This window comes from Sceloporus undulatus, chromosome 2 (assembly GCF_019175285.1).
Source record: "Sceloporus undulatus isolate JIND9_A2432 ecotype Alabama chromosome 2, SceUnd_v1.1, whole genome shotgun sequence".
Classification (NCBI taxonomy): domain Eukaryota; kingdom Metazoa; phylum Chordata; class Lepidosauria; order Squamata; family Phrynosomatidae; genus Sceloporus; species Sceloporus undulatus.
The window spans coordinates 26,501,423-26,518,460 of record NC_056523.1 but is presented as its reverse complement, the minus strand read 5'-3'; the positions used below and the strand labels follow the sequence as shown (position 1 = coordinate 26,518,460).

Genomic DNA, 17,038 nt, shown 5'->3' with positions numbered 1-17,038 from the left:
CATTTTAGGATTTTATCTAGTTCTTTCATAGCTGCCCTTCATATTCTTAACCATATTCAGATTTCCTGGCTGCAGTCTCCATTTCTATCAATGTTTGATCCCAGGTATAAGAATTCTTTTACTATTTCTATTTCTTCATTGTCTCATTCAAATTTGTGTCATCCATTCTCTGTGGTCATTATTTTTGTTTTCTTTATGTTCAACAATAAGCCTGCCTTTGCACTTTCTTCCTTGATCTTTCTTAGTAGTTGTTTCAGGTCTTTGAGGCTTGCTACTAGTATTATGGTGTCATCTGCCTATCTTAGATTGTTGATATTCCTTCCTCCTATTTTCACTCCTCCTCCTTCTTTTGGAATGAATAGTTGACCTCAAGCTAACCCCCCACCCCAATAGCCTCTTTTGTCCCTGGAGCAATCCTTCTTTAAAAACAGTCTGGGAGGCAGGCACATCATGGTCCCCATGGTCTCTTTTTGATTTTTGCAGGGAGATACAACTGAGAATCTTGTTTGGTTCATGGCTCTTAATACAAACAAATGCCAAACTGGGACAAAACAGGCTTATGAGTAAATACATAGGCTGGAATCTTTTTGGGTGACTTATGCCAGTATAACACTCAGTTATGCAAATGTAAGACATTTTAGTGAGTTATGCACAGTGGTGGCATGTGGATGAAAGAAAACACTGTTTCCGTTGCCAAAGAAAGATGCCCTACCAATTTCTGTTTCTAGTGGCCTTTTCTTTAGATATAGACAACCTCCTATGATTCACTCACCCAGCAGTAACTGTGCTCTCCTTGGCCTTGGCCATTTTACTTCTGCTATTTAACAGCCACCAATGCTTTCAGCACCAGCTATTTGGGCATGGAGTCATATCGGCCCACAAGATCACAGTGAGAGAGAATTGAGGTGAACTAGGAGTATACTGATGTTGCACTTCTAAATATAATGTAGAATCTAAGAGATGGACATTCCACCAGGTTCTTTTGTATATGTTAAAAAGCTTACAGTTCTATGATGGGTGAAAAGTAAACCTTTCCCTACCTGAGATTTTAATGCTCTATCATGTAAAGCCTACATTGCAGGATCTCAGGGGTGAGTATGTGTTTGTGTGTGCTTGCACAAACAGGAGTATTGTGGAACTGTGAAAGACCAACAAAATCCTGTTAAGACAAAATTTTGCTAGAGGTAAGTGAAACGATATTCTTCATTTACAAATGGTTCACTGACCCATCATAATAAAGCAGTGCAGCCGAAGAAGGGTAATTATCTACTTAAGTGCCAGAAACCCTGAGGTAAAGTCTCCTCTTCTTTCCTTTTGAAAAATGAACTTGGATTCAGCCAATGTGTCTCTTACTGTTTTGTACTGTTGACATGAATTTCCCCTTTTACAAGTCAAATTAATTGGTTTTCTGATTTCTTTATTCCTCATACGGAAACGAAGGCTGCGCTGTAGGTTCCATGCTCTCCCCTTGGGTTCTTAGTTCAACCAATAGTATTCATTGTTGAAGACACTTTCTACAGTATGCTGGAAAGACTATAAATGAGAGAGCTTTACTAAACCCTACAGCACTTTCCACTGCAAGCAAAGCAATAATCTCATAGAGCCTTTAAAAAAAATCCTATCAGAAAATGAACGTACTGACTTTTAATATCTTCTAAGTTAAGAACTATACTAATATATATCAATACACTCTGATGTTTTGCAGGGAAATCTAGCACCTGTTTACTTAGAAGTTAGTGTCACTACAAGCAGTGAGTGTTACATTTCACAGCCAGTTTGTCTGAAATTCCTTAGGTTAGGTTTTAGTTAAGAATACACACACAAACACAGACACACTGCAATGGAAATCATTGTGGATTGCCTTTAAAAAGATAAATGTGAGGAAAGCAAAACTGATAAATTCATCCATGCCTCTACTTGGAGCAACTCCCATGAAACTTTGTAGGCCTTATCTCTAAGTAGGCATGCCAAAGAATGTGCTGTCACATTCATTTAAGCAGTCTGAGAAGTCTAAAATGTGCCACATATTTAAATAATTTAATGCATAGTCTCTTCTCTTTCCATAGGTGGAGAAGGTCAATGGCTCTTCCCATGTACTCATCATGAACCCAAAGAGGAGGGAGAATCCCCACCAACTTGTGAATGTGACAAAATGTTTATATATTGGTGATGATGATTGTATAGTTTGAAAATTCTCTGTAAATGTTAAAGAGTGTATAATTTTGAGGATAAATGTAGGTTTGGAGATATGAGATGGTTAGAGGCAACTTGTTGTTTCTGAGATAAATCATGAGAAGCATTCATTGTGGTATAATATGTTCAGATTCTTTCTTTCTTTCTTTCTTCCTTCCTTCCTTCCTTCCTTCCTTCCTTCCTTTCTTTCTTTCTTTCTCTCTTTCTTTCATTCAACTCTTATCATTTTTTTGGCTTTTCTTGCCTTTTAAAAGTTTCAGTGAAGCATATCCTCATGAAGGCTTCATAGTGGGTTACCTAAACTTAAAGTTGTGCCTTAACTTTACACAAATCAGATGTTCTCATTTGCCCACTCCGTCCTGTGGAACGTTTCCGTGACCTACGCCCTGAAGAAGTGGCTGACCTTTTCCGTACAACACAGCTGGTGGGCAATGTAGTAGAACAACATTTTGGTGGAACTTCACTCACTATTTCAGTTCAGGTCAGTCTCTGCCTCTATTGTGGTTTCTTTCCAGTCAGTAAAAACTTTTTACTAGTCCTATAATCAGAAGATTATAGCCATACAAATGCTCCCCAAAGAGGGCTTTGTAGGCTTATAATAAGAGAATGATACTTGTGGTGCTGACCTCTAATCTCATTTGTGTGGGAGGATTCACTGCGGCAACATGACAACAGAAAGTCAATATTATAGCTGGCTTAAATGAAAAACCCTGACTAATTAACTGTAGGTCCTCTGGGACAATGCTGCCAATGCCACAAGACAGGGAAGAATGTACCATTGGTTTCACTGAAAGTCTTCAAATGTGGTTTTGAAGAGCTGAAAAATAAAGCTGACATGGCTTACAAGGTTTAGTGTTCCCACACCCAAGGATGATGGTGACGTTCTCTCATCCCTGAACTGGAAATAAATTTCAGGCTCTTGGAAAACCTACGTCAGAAGAAAGGCAGATTTGTGGGTTCTCTAAGTCTCAGACTTTTCTCCCCTTAAATCAAATCCAAGCAGAATTCTAGTTTTTCCCTGCCTGTGTCTACTATCCATCCCCCCAACAGCTTTCCTTGCAGCCACTTCTCTTCCAGGGCCTCATATTGGTTCATGCAATTCCTGTGAAATTTCCCCCCAAAATCCCACATAACTTTCAAGGAGAGTCTCAAAGTACTCCTGATCTCTGCTAAATGTTTGGCCACCAGAAAACTAACCAATACCTTTCTTACTTCAGTGTGTATCATGTATTTTTAGTCCCCCAAAGTGATTGAAATACTGTAACCATCAGCCCCTGTGGTTTTGTAAATGGCTTTGAGTTCCCAGCATTGCAACCAGTCTCAGTCAGTGGCCTTAAGGTATTTGGTGAGGATAAAGAGAGTGGTAGTTAGGGTTATGCTTCCTGGCACATAAAGTATGCAATGGATGCAAGCTCCAGGAAAAGAGATTCCACCTCAACATTAGGAGGACCTTCCTGACAATAAGGGCTGTTTGACAGTGGAACACACTCCCTCAGAGTGTAGTGCAGTCTCCTTCCCTGGAGGTCTTTAAACAGAGGCTGGATGGCCATCTGTCAGGGATGCTTTGATTGTGATTTCCTGCATGGCAGGGGGTTGGACTGGATGGCCCTTGCGGTCTCTTCCAACTCTATGATTCTGCAGTTCCATGAATGTGGAAGAGTGAAAATGTGGGAGTGGGGAGACAAATATTTTAAACCTCAGAAATCTCCCCCCCCACACACACACACAGCCAAAGGGATATCAGAGATGAGATCAGAGAGTGCTGTCCCTATCCTCAGGTTCTGATGTGTGTACCAAAGTGAATGACTAACCAGAGTGTGCATACACCATCTGCTCCATTCAATCGTTTATCTATTCAGTTTAGTCTAAAAATTAACTAAGGCTGCATCAGCACTACAGAAATAATATTGTTTGACTTCATGTTAACTGCTATGGCTCAATGTTATAGAATTCTGGGATTTGTAGTTTGTGAGATATTTAGTCTTCTGTCATGCTGGGGTGCCACCACAAACTGTAAATCCTAGAATTCCACAGAATGGAGCTATGACAGTTAAAGTGGTGTCAAACACCATTATTTCTGCAGTGCAGATGCAGCCCAGGAATGGAGTTTTAAAGCTTGTTGAAAGTTTTGCTGTCCCTTCCCCCTGCTTGAAATGGTAGCCTCCCCACTTTGCTTATGACAATGGGACATGACAGTGAAGGACCCGGAGCCATTGTTCACCTCTGACACTTCAGACCACCCCCACCCCCTCACTTTTTTGTTAGTGTTTTGCTAAAACCACACTGTGCAGAGAAGGCCACTTTACAGTACTGTGCCTGCCAACAACTAACTTGTCTTTTATAAATAGCCCCCATAAATCTTGGTGAGCACCAACATTTATTGGGAGCATCTGTGATATAAGATGGCGAGGGCTGGGGGAATAAATGTGCCAGCATTTATTCCTCTTCCGACCAGCATTTCCCATTTGATCAGGACCTGAAATAGAAAGATGTCTTGTCCCCAAATGCTTTGGTGCCAAATTGTACCCACGAGAGTGCTATAAATTAATGCACAATGAAATTGGATTTAAATTATTAATGGGCAATATTTGTGAATACCCAGGAGAGCTTCATTGGCTGCCCTTACCTCCGTCTCATTTTCTTTTTCTCTTTCTTATTCCCTTCCCCTCTGCCCTTCCCTCCTCCTTGTCTACAGGATGGTCCCGAAGCTGGACAGACTGTGAAGGTGAGTGCTTACTTTATTATGCAGAGTACAAATTAATAAGAGACAATTATGAGAACTAATAAAACCCAGTCAGCTGCAGCACATTGCTGCATTGCTATTTTATCCTTGAAGCTGGAGGGATCCTGAATCTTTGGGGACTGGGAATATATTGATTGAAATGGAATGGTGCAATATGGTTCTACCTCACCTCTTTTCTTGTCAGAACTGGAAGGAGAAGGGATGCTTTGAAAGAGAAGAAGAGCCCCTACTGGATCAGATGGGGTGGGGTGGGGGACATTTGTGTTTATTGCAACCCTGCAGAGCTTGGAAATGTTACTATTGGATGCTACAAGTACACTCCCCTAGCCAGCATGGCCTTGTGATGTTCACATGTTCTTGACAAACCTGCCTTCCATATCTCCATACATTCTTTCTTTCCATGTCTGCTGCCACTTCTGGGGCAACAATCAGATAACTGCCCATGGCATGTCATAATTTTTCTGAATAAATTATTTTCTTTCCCTCCTGAGTCTATTGCCTTATCCATTTCACAGCATTATGAGATAGTCATATCTTTCTTGCATGAGTCTTGAAATCTGTGTCTAGAATGTCTTTATGTGGTCTCTGCCCAGAGACTGATATAGATCCTGGTGTGTGTGTGTTCTTCTTCCTTCCTTCCTTCCTTCCTTCCTTCTTTCCTTCGCCCCCCCCCTTTTTTTTTGGCAACCCTTTGTGTATGTTGTATAAGGATGTGAATCATCTGACTATTTCATCTTTGAAGACCAAAAACAAAAAAACAAAAAACAAAAAAACATTCTCTAGGTTTCTCCCACTGCAGTAGAAAGTTGATATTTATGTGGAGTTCTCCCCCCTCCCCCCAGGTATTCTCATATCCCAAAGTGCTTTTGGGAAAGACTTCTGCACAGAAATATGCAAAGAAATTGTTCAAAAATGGTGGTTTTTGCACAAAAGGCACATTTATTTCACCAAAAAAACCCTATAATACAGCTGCTTTGGAGGGAAAAAAGCAGGATGTAAATAAATACTATAATAATGTAAGAATAGTTTCCAGAAATGTATATAATCTTTTGTGGGGGGGAAACCAGTTTTGCACATATGCCCAGAATGCTTAGGACAAAATGTCTGTCCTCTGTGTTATTTTTCCCAACCAAGTCTTGTTTTACAGTTAGGAAATGAAAAACGGTGAATTTCCTTTCCATATCTAAATAGGTACTCATAAAACAGTGATGGAAAGGAACTTCAGGGGATTTAAATTCCACTCCTTAGGTAGATGGAAGTGAGAATAGGGGTAATGGAGTTGTCTCGCACTTGGACTTGCAGTGAGTGTTCTGGGTGCTTCTCTCCATCATTGTGACTTCATAAGATGCCACTTTCTCTGGCTGTTCTAGTGCTTGATTGGTGATTTATGGAGGTATTTCTAGAGATACTGGAAGTGTGTCTGCCATTTCTATGCCATTTTGTTTATTCTGGCTGTGTTGTGGGTTTCTCTACCTCCCTGGCAGAACATGCATTCAACCTGGTGGCCATTCCATCAGTGTAACAGAGCTATATGTCTCACCCCAATGTAATGTGAGTCTAGGATTGCTCTGTTAAAGTTGTTGTTAGGGTTGATTAAGAAAACGTTAACAACTGACAATAGCAAATGGAAACAATTCTCTTCCTTTCCATTTGTTACATTGACCTTATTTGTGCTACACTTTTTATTGCCACCTGAGAATCACTAAAGGGGATGGAGGAAGAAATCTGTGCAGAGAGAAAGAAAAGGAAGACATGTAGAGGGTCAACAGGGGAAAACTCACAAATCTTATGAATGAAATTTCTGTCTTCATGGTGTAACTCTCCTTCTTGCCATTCATGACCCTGATCTTACTCCTTTCTGTCAAATTCACACCTATGCCACTTTGGTCCTGTGATACTTACTCATGGTTAGGCAAGTGACTGATGGATGGTGTTTTATATATCCAGGATGTCTTGGTGTGATGGGAATTGCAGTCAACATATGTGGAAGATACCAGCTTTGTGGGAGGTTTTGAAGTTTATGGCTGGTTATCCAGAGCCTCCTCAGCTCTACTGAGCTGATAGTAAGGGAATCTAGGAGTTGAGCATCTGAAGGGGAAAACTTCTCTACTCCTGGCTTATATCATGGCTTACATTATTACAGTGTGGTATGCAAAATGCACTCATTCCTCCACATCTGTGGTTTTGACTTTTGCAGATTTGATTATTCACAGATTTTATTAATATATCCTCTCTAGGAATATCTAGGTCCTCCAGCGCAACTCTATAGTCAACTTCACTCAAAGGTCGCATTGAAGGACCTATAGCATTGATGGCGAACCTTATAGAGACCAAGTGCCCAAACTCATTGGTGTTCCCGCACCAAGTGTCACCCAGTGCTGGGGGGGGGGCAGGATTTCTGAAGGTGGGAGTTCCTGGGGTTCAGAACTTCCAGGAGGACATACTTCCAGGGGCAGGACTTGTAGTGGCAGGACTTTGAGGGTGGAACGTTTGGGGGGAACTCATGCCACATTATCTCAGGTTAGCAAAAGCAAACCCCCTCTGATGAAAGTTGCCAGTTTCACATTATGGTCACCAGAAACAATTTGAAAGCTCTCTCTCTCTCACACACACACACACCAAAGCACACTCTTTCAGCCTCAGACTAACAATAGCAACCCCCACCCCCCAAAGAAACTTACCAAGAAAACCTCATTATAGTTTCACCTTACAGCTCCTGTTTGTGTGTATGTGGAAGCAGTAGGCTCTGGTTATGAAATCAGTGGTAGAAATCCTCACTCCCATTTTGCAATGTGTGAGAACTGACTACCCAGAGCTAACTGTGAAATGGGAGTGAGGATCGCTACCACTGACTACATTACCCAGAGCGCACCACTTACACACACACACACACACACACACACACACACACACACACACACAGGAGATGCATTCTCAGGTCTCCTTCTCTACTGAAGGAGATGACTTTGCGTGCCAGAGAGGGCATGTGTGTCACAGGTTCACCTAGAGATTCTTAAAGAGAACACTCCATTAGGCATTTGTAGCTCTTCCAGTGCAATTCTATGATCAATGTCTGACAGATGTTGACCACAGAGTTGCACTGGAGGACCTATAGATTTCTAGAGAGGTTCTCTCAGGTAAAAACATAGTGTTTTTGTTATTTGCAGTTTTTCCACATTCACGGGGGTCCTGTGCCCCTAACCCCAGCAAATGTGGAGGAAGGAGTGTATTACTATTTGGCCTTTGAGTGCAAAGAAACACATAGACCTCTTTCCTCATATATACAGGCTTTGTCAATCCCCTTCCCCACCTTATGTACCATTTTGAAGCCAAACATAAACTGATGTGAACAGAGTTGGAAAGAAAATATAAAAAATATTTGGGAAATGATTGAAATCGCTATGCTTTTCAAATTTTGCGAAATCTTGGACTGATGAGAATCTTTGCTGTTCAATACTTCTTCTGTACAAAATTTACATGTGGTGTGTTTCTTCACAGAAGACAGCATTATTCTTGTGCAGGAAACAGCATTTTATGTGCAGAAAATGATGCTTCTGCACATTCTTCACAAAAAAAATGCTGCTCCTTGCACAGAATACGTTTTCTGCCATGTGGTAATTGGTAGTTTACTTTGCCATATAAACATTTTGCTGTGTGCAAATTTTGCACAGAATAAGTCCTAAACTGAATAGGTGTTGAAAACTGGAGTTCTCACAAAGGGAAGAACACTGCTGAAATTACTGGTTGCTTTTTTTGAGAACATTATTGAAGAATTACATATCTAAAGGCAAATGACACCATCTGCCCAATCCTTTTAGTGGCTTGTGAGGCAAGTTTCTGAGGTATGCCCTCACTGGTGAATGCAGGACATAAGAGCTCTTTGTCCAAGATTGTGTATTTCTGTATGGCAGGGAGTTGGACTGGATGGTTCGTGTAGTCTCTTTTAATTCTATGATTCTATAATTCAGGGACCAGAATGACAGGATGGTGAAGACTGAATCTTATACCTGCTGCAGAGGCTAGCCATGCCAAGAAGATATTTCCAATGGTATCAGAGCACCCTTTTTAATATATCAATAGCTAGTACATTTTTGTACAGCTTATCAGTGCACTTAAGCATTCCTTAAGTGGTTTACAACGTACAAGCTAATTGCCTCCAACAAGCTGGGTACTCATTTTAGCAACCTCTGAAGTATGCCAGCCTGGCATCCCTGAGCTGGTATCGAACTCACAACCTTGTGACTGTAAGTGAGTGGCTGCAGTACCAGTGTTTAACCATTGCACCATCAGGGCTCCCTTATAACAGGTTCCATCTTCCAAGAGGAGGACTGGGCCAATGAACAATATTTTCAGATCATCTCAACAGACATTAGAGTGTCTGTAGAGTGGACTGGACTGATTGACTAATCACAGACTTACACATGTCAATTTGAACCCATAGCTGGTGGCGCTGACCTCCCTGCTGGCCTCTAGGATTACCTGAAAATGTATTCATGAGCAGTGCATTAGCTGAAAGAAATGCTCCCTTGAATAGCTATCAACAAGCATATACTTTGTTTTTAGAATTCAAGGGAAACATTGATTTTCTATTATATGAGAGGCAAAGGCCACTAGATGTGTATGCATGTATGAGGCCAGTGAATTGGGAAAATGTGGAGATTTGCTTAGGGCTTCTTGTCCCATTTATTTAAGAAAAGCAATGGGATTACAACAAGTCACTGATGTTATTGCAAACTTCTGAGCTTATAAATCATATACTTGTGATTTGAACATAGTTTGTGTTGCTATATTTTCTTTCTATCTGGAAAATTGTAGAGCCTCATAATTTGTGACAATATGTTCCCTGTGTGTTCATCTTTCTTTCTTTCTTTCTTTCTTAAAGGCAAACACTGATTTTAATAAAATTAATTGAATCTCTAACCCATTTCTGATTCAGTGAAGGTAATTACAACATGAAAAGGATAACAGATCATAGTATCATGGAATCTTAGAGTTGAAAAAGGTCACAAGAGCCATTCAGCCTAACCCCCTGCCATGCAGGAATAGACAACTAAAGTACTCCAGAAAGATGTCCATCCAACCTCTGTTTAAAGACTTCCAAAGAAGGAGAGTACCACCCTCTGAGGCAGCCTCACAGCTCACATACAAGAAGTTCATACAACCAGTTCTTCCTAATGTATAAGTGGATTCTATTTGCTTGTAATTTGAATCCAGTTGTAGCTGGGTGGGCTGGCTTGTGGCTGGTGCATTTTGTATGCTTGGTAAAGATAATGGAATTTGAACCAGTCAAATCTTAACCCAAAATTATTTTTAAAAGTGAATCTTTCTTTCCAGTATCAAACATTTTCTTTTTGCAAACAGAAGTTCTCAGTACAAAGCAGCATGGCATGTACCTCCGTGGAAGGGGAATACATGTCACCATTCATGTTGAAGAATGGACTCCTTAGGTTTAGTGTCTCCATGTGGGCCAAATGTCTTTCTTATTACCAATTCTTTCTTGGTTCTGCATATTCTATATCAGTTTGATGTACTGGAGAGATGATAGGAAAGTGAAAAGGGGGCAAATGAAGAAAAATGTAAACAAAAGAAGACTCCCCATCCCTTTTCTCACATCTTTGTTTCCCTTTCTCCCTCTCTCACACCCCGAGTTCTTATACTATTGAGAAAAGAAAGAAGAGAAAATAATACAATTGAAGGACAGTATGGACTATCCTAATTGGACTGGATCCAGAGTGCCCCTTCCGTGAATGAAAGGGCTCAGTGGCCTACAGAAGCAGGAAAGGAGGAGGTAATTTTAGTCAATGATCTCCCTCTCTACTGCCATGCCCCTTACTATCTGCCACACTGCCCTGGTGGATATTCAGCTTCCAGGGCAGCTTTTTAGAGGATTCATGGAGGAGGGAAAAATGATCTCTTCCCTTCTGCCTGTTCTAGCACGGTATTGCAACCGAAATTCACAATTGTTCTCTAGATCCCTCTGTTAATAGTCACAACCTCTGAGACAGAAAGTAACTTAAGAGGTGTGTGGTGGAGTCTCCTTCTTCAGAGGTACTGAAATAGAGGACAGATGGCCATCTGTCAGAAGTGCTTTGATTGTTTCTTCCTGCATGGCAGGAGGTTGGACTGGATAGTACTTGTGGTCTCTTCCAACTTTATGATTCTGTGAGAGTTTATGTATAGTGGAATTTAGAGAACATTAGTAAATTTTAATTTTATTTTAATATGAGGCGCAACTGCCAGGGATTGGGAGTCCCTACAAGTTCTCAGAGGAGCCTCCTGCCCATCACTGTGTCCCTATTCCATTTTTAATTTTAAAAATGAAATAGCCCTCCACACTTTTCAGAGTTTATGAGGGGAGATCATTCTGTCATGTTTTCTCCCCTGGCTATTTTTGGCTCAGGAAAGCCCTTTTTCACACAGGAAGTAAACCAGAAATCCACCTCCTATTCACTTGCTGGTTGAAAAAAAGATGTGTTCTGAGACTAAAATGGCCAGCAGTCGAGGCATATGGCAGAATTGCCCCTACAATTTGCATGGTGGGGTTTTGTGGGGGGGGGGGGGGGGCTTTTTTTGTTTTTTTTTTTTTTTTAAATCTTGATTGGGGAGGGCTATGTGCCTCAAAAATAGCCTTGGTATACTATGTAGTCTACGGGCTGCACTTTACCTTTCCCAGGCCTCCAGCCTCTAACCAACCATCTTAATAGAAACAACCACTAAGAAGAGGGAGTTCTGTGCCCCTTCTTATAGTTCTCATATCTTAATTGCATTACGGTATGATTCAGTGTGCTTTACCACATAGCCAGTCCTATGAGTTTGAGCCAATCTTTGAGCCAAGGTTTGGCGGGAGCATGTCTAGACTATGGCAACTGAAATGGCGAAAGATCTGGAAACCATTCCCTATGAGGAATGGATTAGGGAGCTGGGTATGTTTGGCCTGGAGAAGAGACGTTTAAGAGGTCATATGATAGCCCTGATTAAATATTCGAAGGAATGCCATATTGAGGATGGAGCAAGTTTGTTTTCTGCAGCTCCAAAGGCTAGGATTGGAGCAATGGATTCAAGCTACAGGAAAAGAGATTACAGCTCAACGTTAGGAAGAACTTCCTGACAGTAAGAGCTGTTCAACAGTGGAACACACTTCTTCGGAATGTGTTGGAGTCTCCTCCTCTGGAGGTTTTTTAAACAGTGGATGAATGACCATCTGTTGAGGGTGTTTTGACCATGTATTCCTTCATGGCAGAGTGTTGGACTTGATGTCCCTGGAAGTTTCTTCCAATTTTATGATTCATTGTGCTGAAGACTGAAGGCAGAACTAGGTAAACACAGCCTGAAAGACAACTTTGGGTGTCTGTGGTACTTTTGTTTGAAGATATTTCACTGGCCAGGCTGGAAGGCAGCATTCTCAGTACTGAATGAGTCAATGTTAAAGAACTTCTCTAACTTGTAGTGTGACTTCTGGCTCATTGCACACAGCATGTGTGACCAGAGTTTAGTCCTCATTCTAGTTCTTAATACTTACTGCAACCCATATAGCTGGTCATTACGAAATATCAAACATTAACCAGAACAAATGCTTGTAGGATATACTTTGAAGTGTAGGTCCATGAATTCTGCCCCATTATTAGCATCACTGATAAAGCTTGAAATGGTACTCAGGTTGGTTGAACTACCTGGCAAGGTCACTTGGAGGAGTGGGAAGTATTCACTCCTCAAAGTCATTTTGAGAGCCTCCAATGAGGCATTTAGGAGTGTGTGCAACTGGGTGGTGTGGATGAATATCAAGCAAAGGAATATTAGTCAAGATGCTTAATTGAAGGCAATCATTAGGCAGCTCCCAAATTCCATATAAAGAGTAAGAAGGATATGAATGAATGAATGAATGAATGAATGGAAAGAACATTCAAATCTGACAGGAGCTCATTTTAGGAGAAATTTATTTCCACAGTTCCATACCCCAGCCATGTTAATGTGCATGGAAGTTTAAAAGATACTCTGCTAAAGAAGAGAGACAGCATACAATACTATTGTTGGATGGATATTCTGCAATTGCAAATTTGTTTAAAAATATGTTGAGAAAGTGTGTGTCTCTGTACTCACTTTGGTTTACTTCAGCCTCACTGAAACTACAAGATGGAAATCTCCTCCTTTAAGTATATTATTATTATTATTATTATTATTATTATTATTAACCTTTATTTATAAAGCGCTGTAAATTTACACAGCGCTGTACATACAATCTTTTTAATTGGACGGTTCCATGCCCTCAGGCTTATGTGTTTTCAGGGTGGAAAGAGCCCTGAGTACAATTATGAGTACAATTTTTATGACCCCTTTTAACCTTGTAGATAATATATGGATCCATGAAGCAGATTTTGCATTTGGGGCCTTGGAAAGGAGACAATAAAGAACTTTGGAGTCATTCTCCTAGCATAAATTCACTTCACTGTAGATAAGCAAATATTGTTTGCTAAGCTTCTTTGGATTTTGGGCTTCCTTCTCTCAAAGAGCTTTATCGCACCGGGTTCTCAGCCCGGCCCGGCAGGAAACGGAAACGAGTGGGGGACGAATTTTACCGCACACACCCGTCCCTCACTCGTTCCGTTCCCCCTCTCTTCCCTGCCCATTCCGTTCCAGAGGGGACGCTTTTTGAGAACTGTTCAGAACAGTTCTCAAAATTTTCCCCCTCTGGAACGGATTAAGAACAGAAGAGAGGGGGAACGGAATGAATGAGGGACGGGTGCGTGCGGTAAAATCCATCCCCCACTTGTTCCACACTCATCCCTGCTCCTTCCGTTCCGTGCTCAGAACGGAACGGAAGGAACGGAAGGAACACAGTGCGATAAAGCTCTAAGTCTGAGTCACAGAGAGTCAGAAACTGGGGCAGTCATATTTATTTACTTATTTGACTCATGTAACACCTTTATCATAGAACTTGAACTAAAGAAAATGCGGCCGCCCGATTCATCAGGCAGGCCGTGTTGCCGCCGGGAGCTTTGCCGCTGCAAGGCTGCGAAAGGGCTTGGTCGCGCCCCAGTGTGCCTTGCTGGGGTGCTCAGGCCTGGGATTGGTGGCCAGGGTGGAAATGGGAGGGACATCCACCTCCCGAGGCCTTCTGGGAGTCATGGGGCCCCTCTCTATGGTCTCCCTGGGACCTCCAGGGTGGCTGATTCGTCGACTGGCCTTGGGGGCGGGGTGACTTCCCTCCTGGCTCCTCCCACATACTGGCTTATTTAAAGCCACGTGGCTTCCTGCTTGGAGCCATTTTGCTGCTCGCTGCTATTGCTGATCGGTGCCATCTGCTGCTTGGTGCCATTTGCTGCTCGCTGCTGTTGCTGCTCGGTGCCATCTGCTGCTTGGCTCTAGAGCTCAAGGCTTGACTCTTTTCCTGGCTTTAGGCTTTGGAATTCTGGAAGTTGGAGTTTGTTGTGGGGCCCAGAGCTCAGGCTGGACCCCTTTTCCTGGCTCAGGTCATGCTATTTTGAGAGTTGGAGTTTGTTGAGGGCCCAGAGCACTTGGCTTGACTCTTTCTGGCTGGCTATGGAATTCTGGGAGTTGGCGTTTGTTGTGGGGCCCAGAGCTCTGGGCTTGACTCTTTCCTGGCTGTAGGCTATGAATTCTGGGAGTTGGAGTTTGTTGTGGAGCCCAGAGCTCAATGCTTGTCTCTTTCTGGCTGGCTTTGGAATTCTGGGAGTTGAAGTTTGTTGTGGGGCCCAGAGTGCCAGGCTTGACTCTTTCCAGGCTGTTGGCTATTGAATTCTTAGAACTGGAGTTTGTTGTGGAGCACAGAACAAAAGCTTGACTCTTTCTGGCTGGATATGGAATTCTGGTAGTTGAAGTTTGTTGTGGGGTCCCAGAGCTACAAGCTTGACTCTTTTGGGGCAGGCTTCCCAGCAGGCCCTCCAATCTGGATGCTCTGCCCAATCAACTGCTAGCATTTGGAATGGATCGGCCAACTCTGATGCCAAAAGATTTGGGGGGTCTTAGTTAATTTGCTGATGTCCTGTCTTCACTTTCCATTTACTTTATCTGCTTTCCACCCATGTGTGCTCCTCCCCTTAGGGAATTGCTTGTTATTGCTGTTTGGCCTGGATTGGTTTTGCCTGCCAATTGTCGGATCTTGGATTTTCTGCTGTGATAGATACCTGTTGCCATGATTCCAGATGTATCTGTGCTACTGATGGCTATTCGGCGTTTGGGCTTTCCTCCTGAACATGTGGAGGACATTCAAAATGGTCCGACAACTGCTTAGTCGCTATCTGGAATATCGCAGATTCAGCCTTGATGGGCTGGTACAGGTCGAGGGAATTCACTGGTTGTGCTGCCTGCCCTTGGACTCTGGTGTTGGACTTTTGTGCTTGGGGTGGTAGGGTTGGCAGAAGGCGTTCCTGTGGAACGGCCTTTTGTGGTGGCAGCATAGGTCGTGGATCTGGTGGGCGTGGTTTCCAGGGCTGCGTAGCACTGGTTCGGGAGTCCCTTTGGGACACGGGAGTGCTGAGGGCATGGGTTGTGGCCATTGCGGGAGCCACAGCGTGACAGCGTCTCCTGGTGACTAGGGGCTTGATTAAATACATGCGATGGTTGCATGGACGGATATATGGTGTGCCCTTAGCCCCTAGGCCATCCCGAAGCCTGGCCGTTACCAGGTATTACGGTTCATCATACAACAGCGGGTTGTATGATGATCCAGATCCAGACCTCATGCTTTGGGCCAACCCTACTTTGCTAGCTGGTTGCTTAATAAAGTTGTGGCCTTTCCTCCATATTGCTGGCTCCTGTTTTTCTTGTAGCGGCGGCCTCCCAGGCAACTGAAGCTTGGATGCAGTTCACTAAGGTTGGCATGACTCGGTGCATTAATGCATGGTGTCACCCCCCCCCGACCTCCTCCCATACCACCCCATACAGAATCCTTAGCAATGGTTTTTTGTACTAATGTTACTCACAAATTGTAATTCCGGTATATCATTCAATGTAATAGCAATAGTTATGACATAAACAACTAGCCAGATATGATGTTTTTAAAGAAAATTTAAAAAGAATAAACATTTTAACATTATTTTTTTTTAAATCTGGGAGCTCTCCTTTCTCTTCTCCTGAGCTTCATTCCACTCACACTATCTCTTCAACACTGTAAAGGGACACAGGCAAATGCCGTAGCTCATTTCTGCCAAAAGGCAGATGTTTGTGAAGCAATGGTGTCACCCTCCTTATGGTGTCACCTGGTACTCTTTGCATTCTCTATACCCCCTTGTGATGCCCCTGCTTGGATGCTTTGGGGGGTGTACAATAGCATCTCTAAGGAGGAACCATAGTACAGTGACAAAGAACATGTTTTGCACACAAAAGGCCTTGGGTTCAATCACCAGGATCTCCAAATTAGAAGAATCTTCCTGATACCCTGGACACTTGCGACCAATCAGGGCAGATATTATTGTGATAAATGGATAAAGAGTCTATCCTGGTAAGAGACTTCTTCATTGGTGTCTCCAGGAAAGGCATCATCATCTGACATTGACATGTAGGGCTGAAAAAAACGTCCAAAAGGAAAAGCCACTGTGGTATAGTGGTTAGAATGTGTTAGATGAGGGTTTGAAAGATCCAGGTTCAAAGATCCCATTGAGCCATAAAACTACTTGGGGCTGCATCTGCACTGCAGAATAATCTAGTTTGACACCACTTTAACTGCAGTGACTCAGCACTGTGGAATCCTGGGAACTGTAGTTTGTTGTGGTGCCAGAGCTCTCTAACCAAGAAGGCTAAATGTCTCACAAAACTACAAATCCCAGAATTCCATAGTATTGAGCCATGGCAGTTAAAGTGCTGTCAACCTGGATTATTTCTGTAGTGTGGATGCAGCCTGGGTGACCTTGGCCTAGTCACTGTTATCTCAGGCTTATCTGCCCAGACCTCTCCCTGTTATCTGGCCTCTTGTTCTCAAGCTGTGGTGGCTCTCTTCATGGGAGTCCCACTGAGCCACCCAGTGCATCCACCCACCACTGTGGGTTGCTCACTTCTGATGTCAGACCGGGATGCCCAGCAATGATCACATATATGGGAATCTCGTTCTGACTTCAGAACAAGCGACCTGCAGCAGCAGTGGTAGAC

At 42.7% G+C, this 17,038-nt stretch overlaps 1 protein-coding gene across 7 annotated transcripts in view; it reads left to right on the top strand.

Moving 5' to 3' along the window:
* FHIT (fragile histidine triad diadenosine triphosphatase) overlaps positions 1-17,038 on the top strand; it is a 1,035,018-nt gene that overhangs the window by 778,298 nt on the left and 239,682 nt on the right. For all 7 annotated transcript variants that reach the window (XM_042455374.1, XM_042455375.1, XM_042455378.1 and 4 more), the window contains 2 exons: positions 2,529-2,674; positions 4,889-4,918. In XM_042455374.1, the coding sequence (XP_042311308.1) occupies positions 2,529-2,674; positions 4,889-4,918 (176 nt within the window). The remainder of the gene's footprint in view (positions 1-2,528; positions 2,675-4,888; positions 4,919-17,038) is intronic.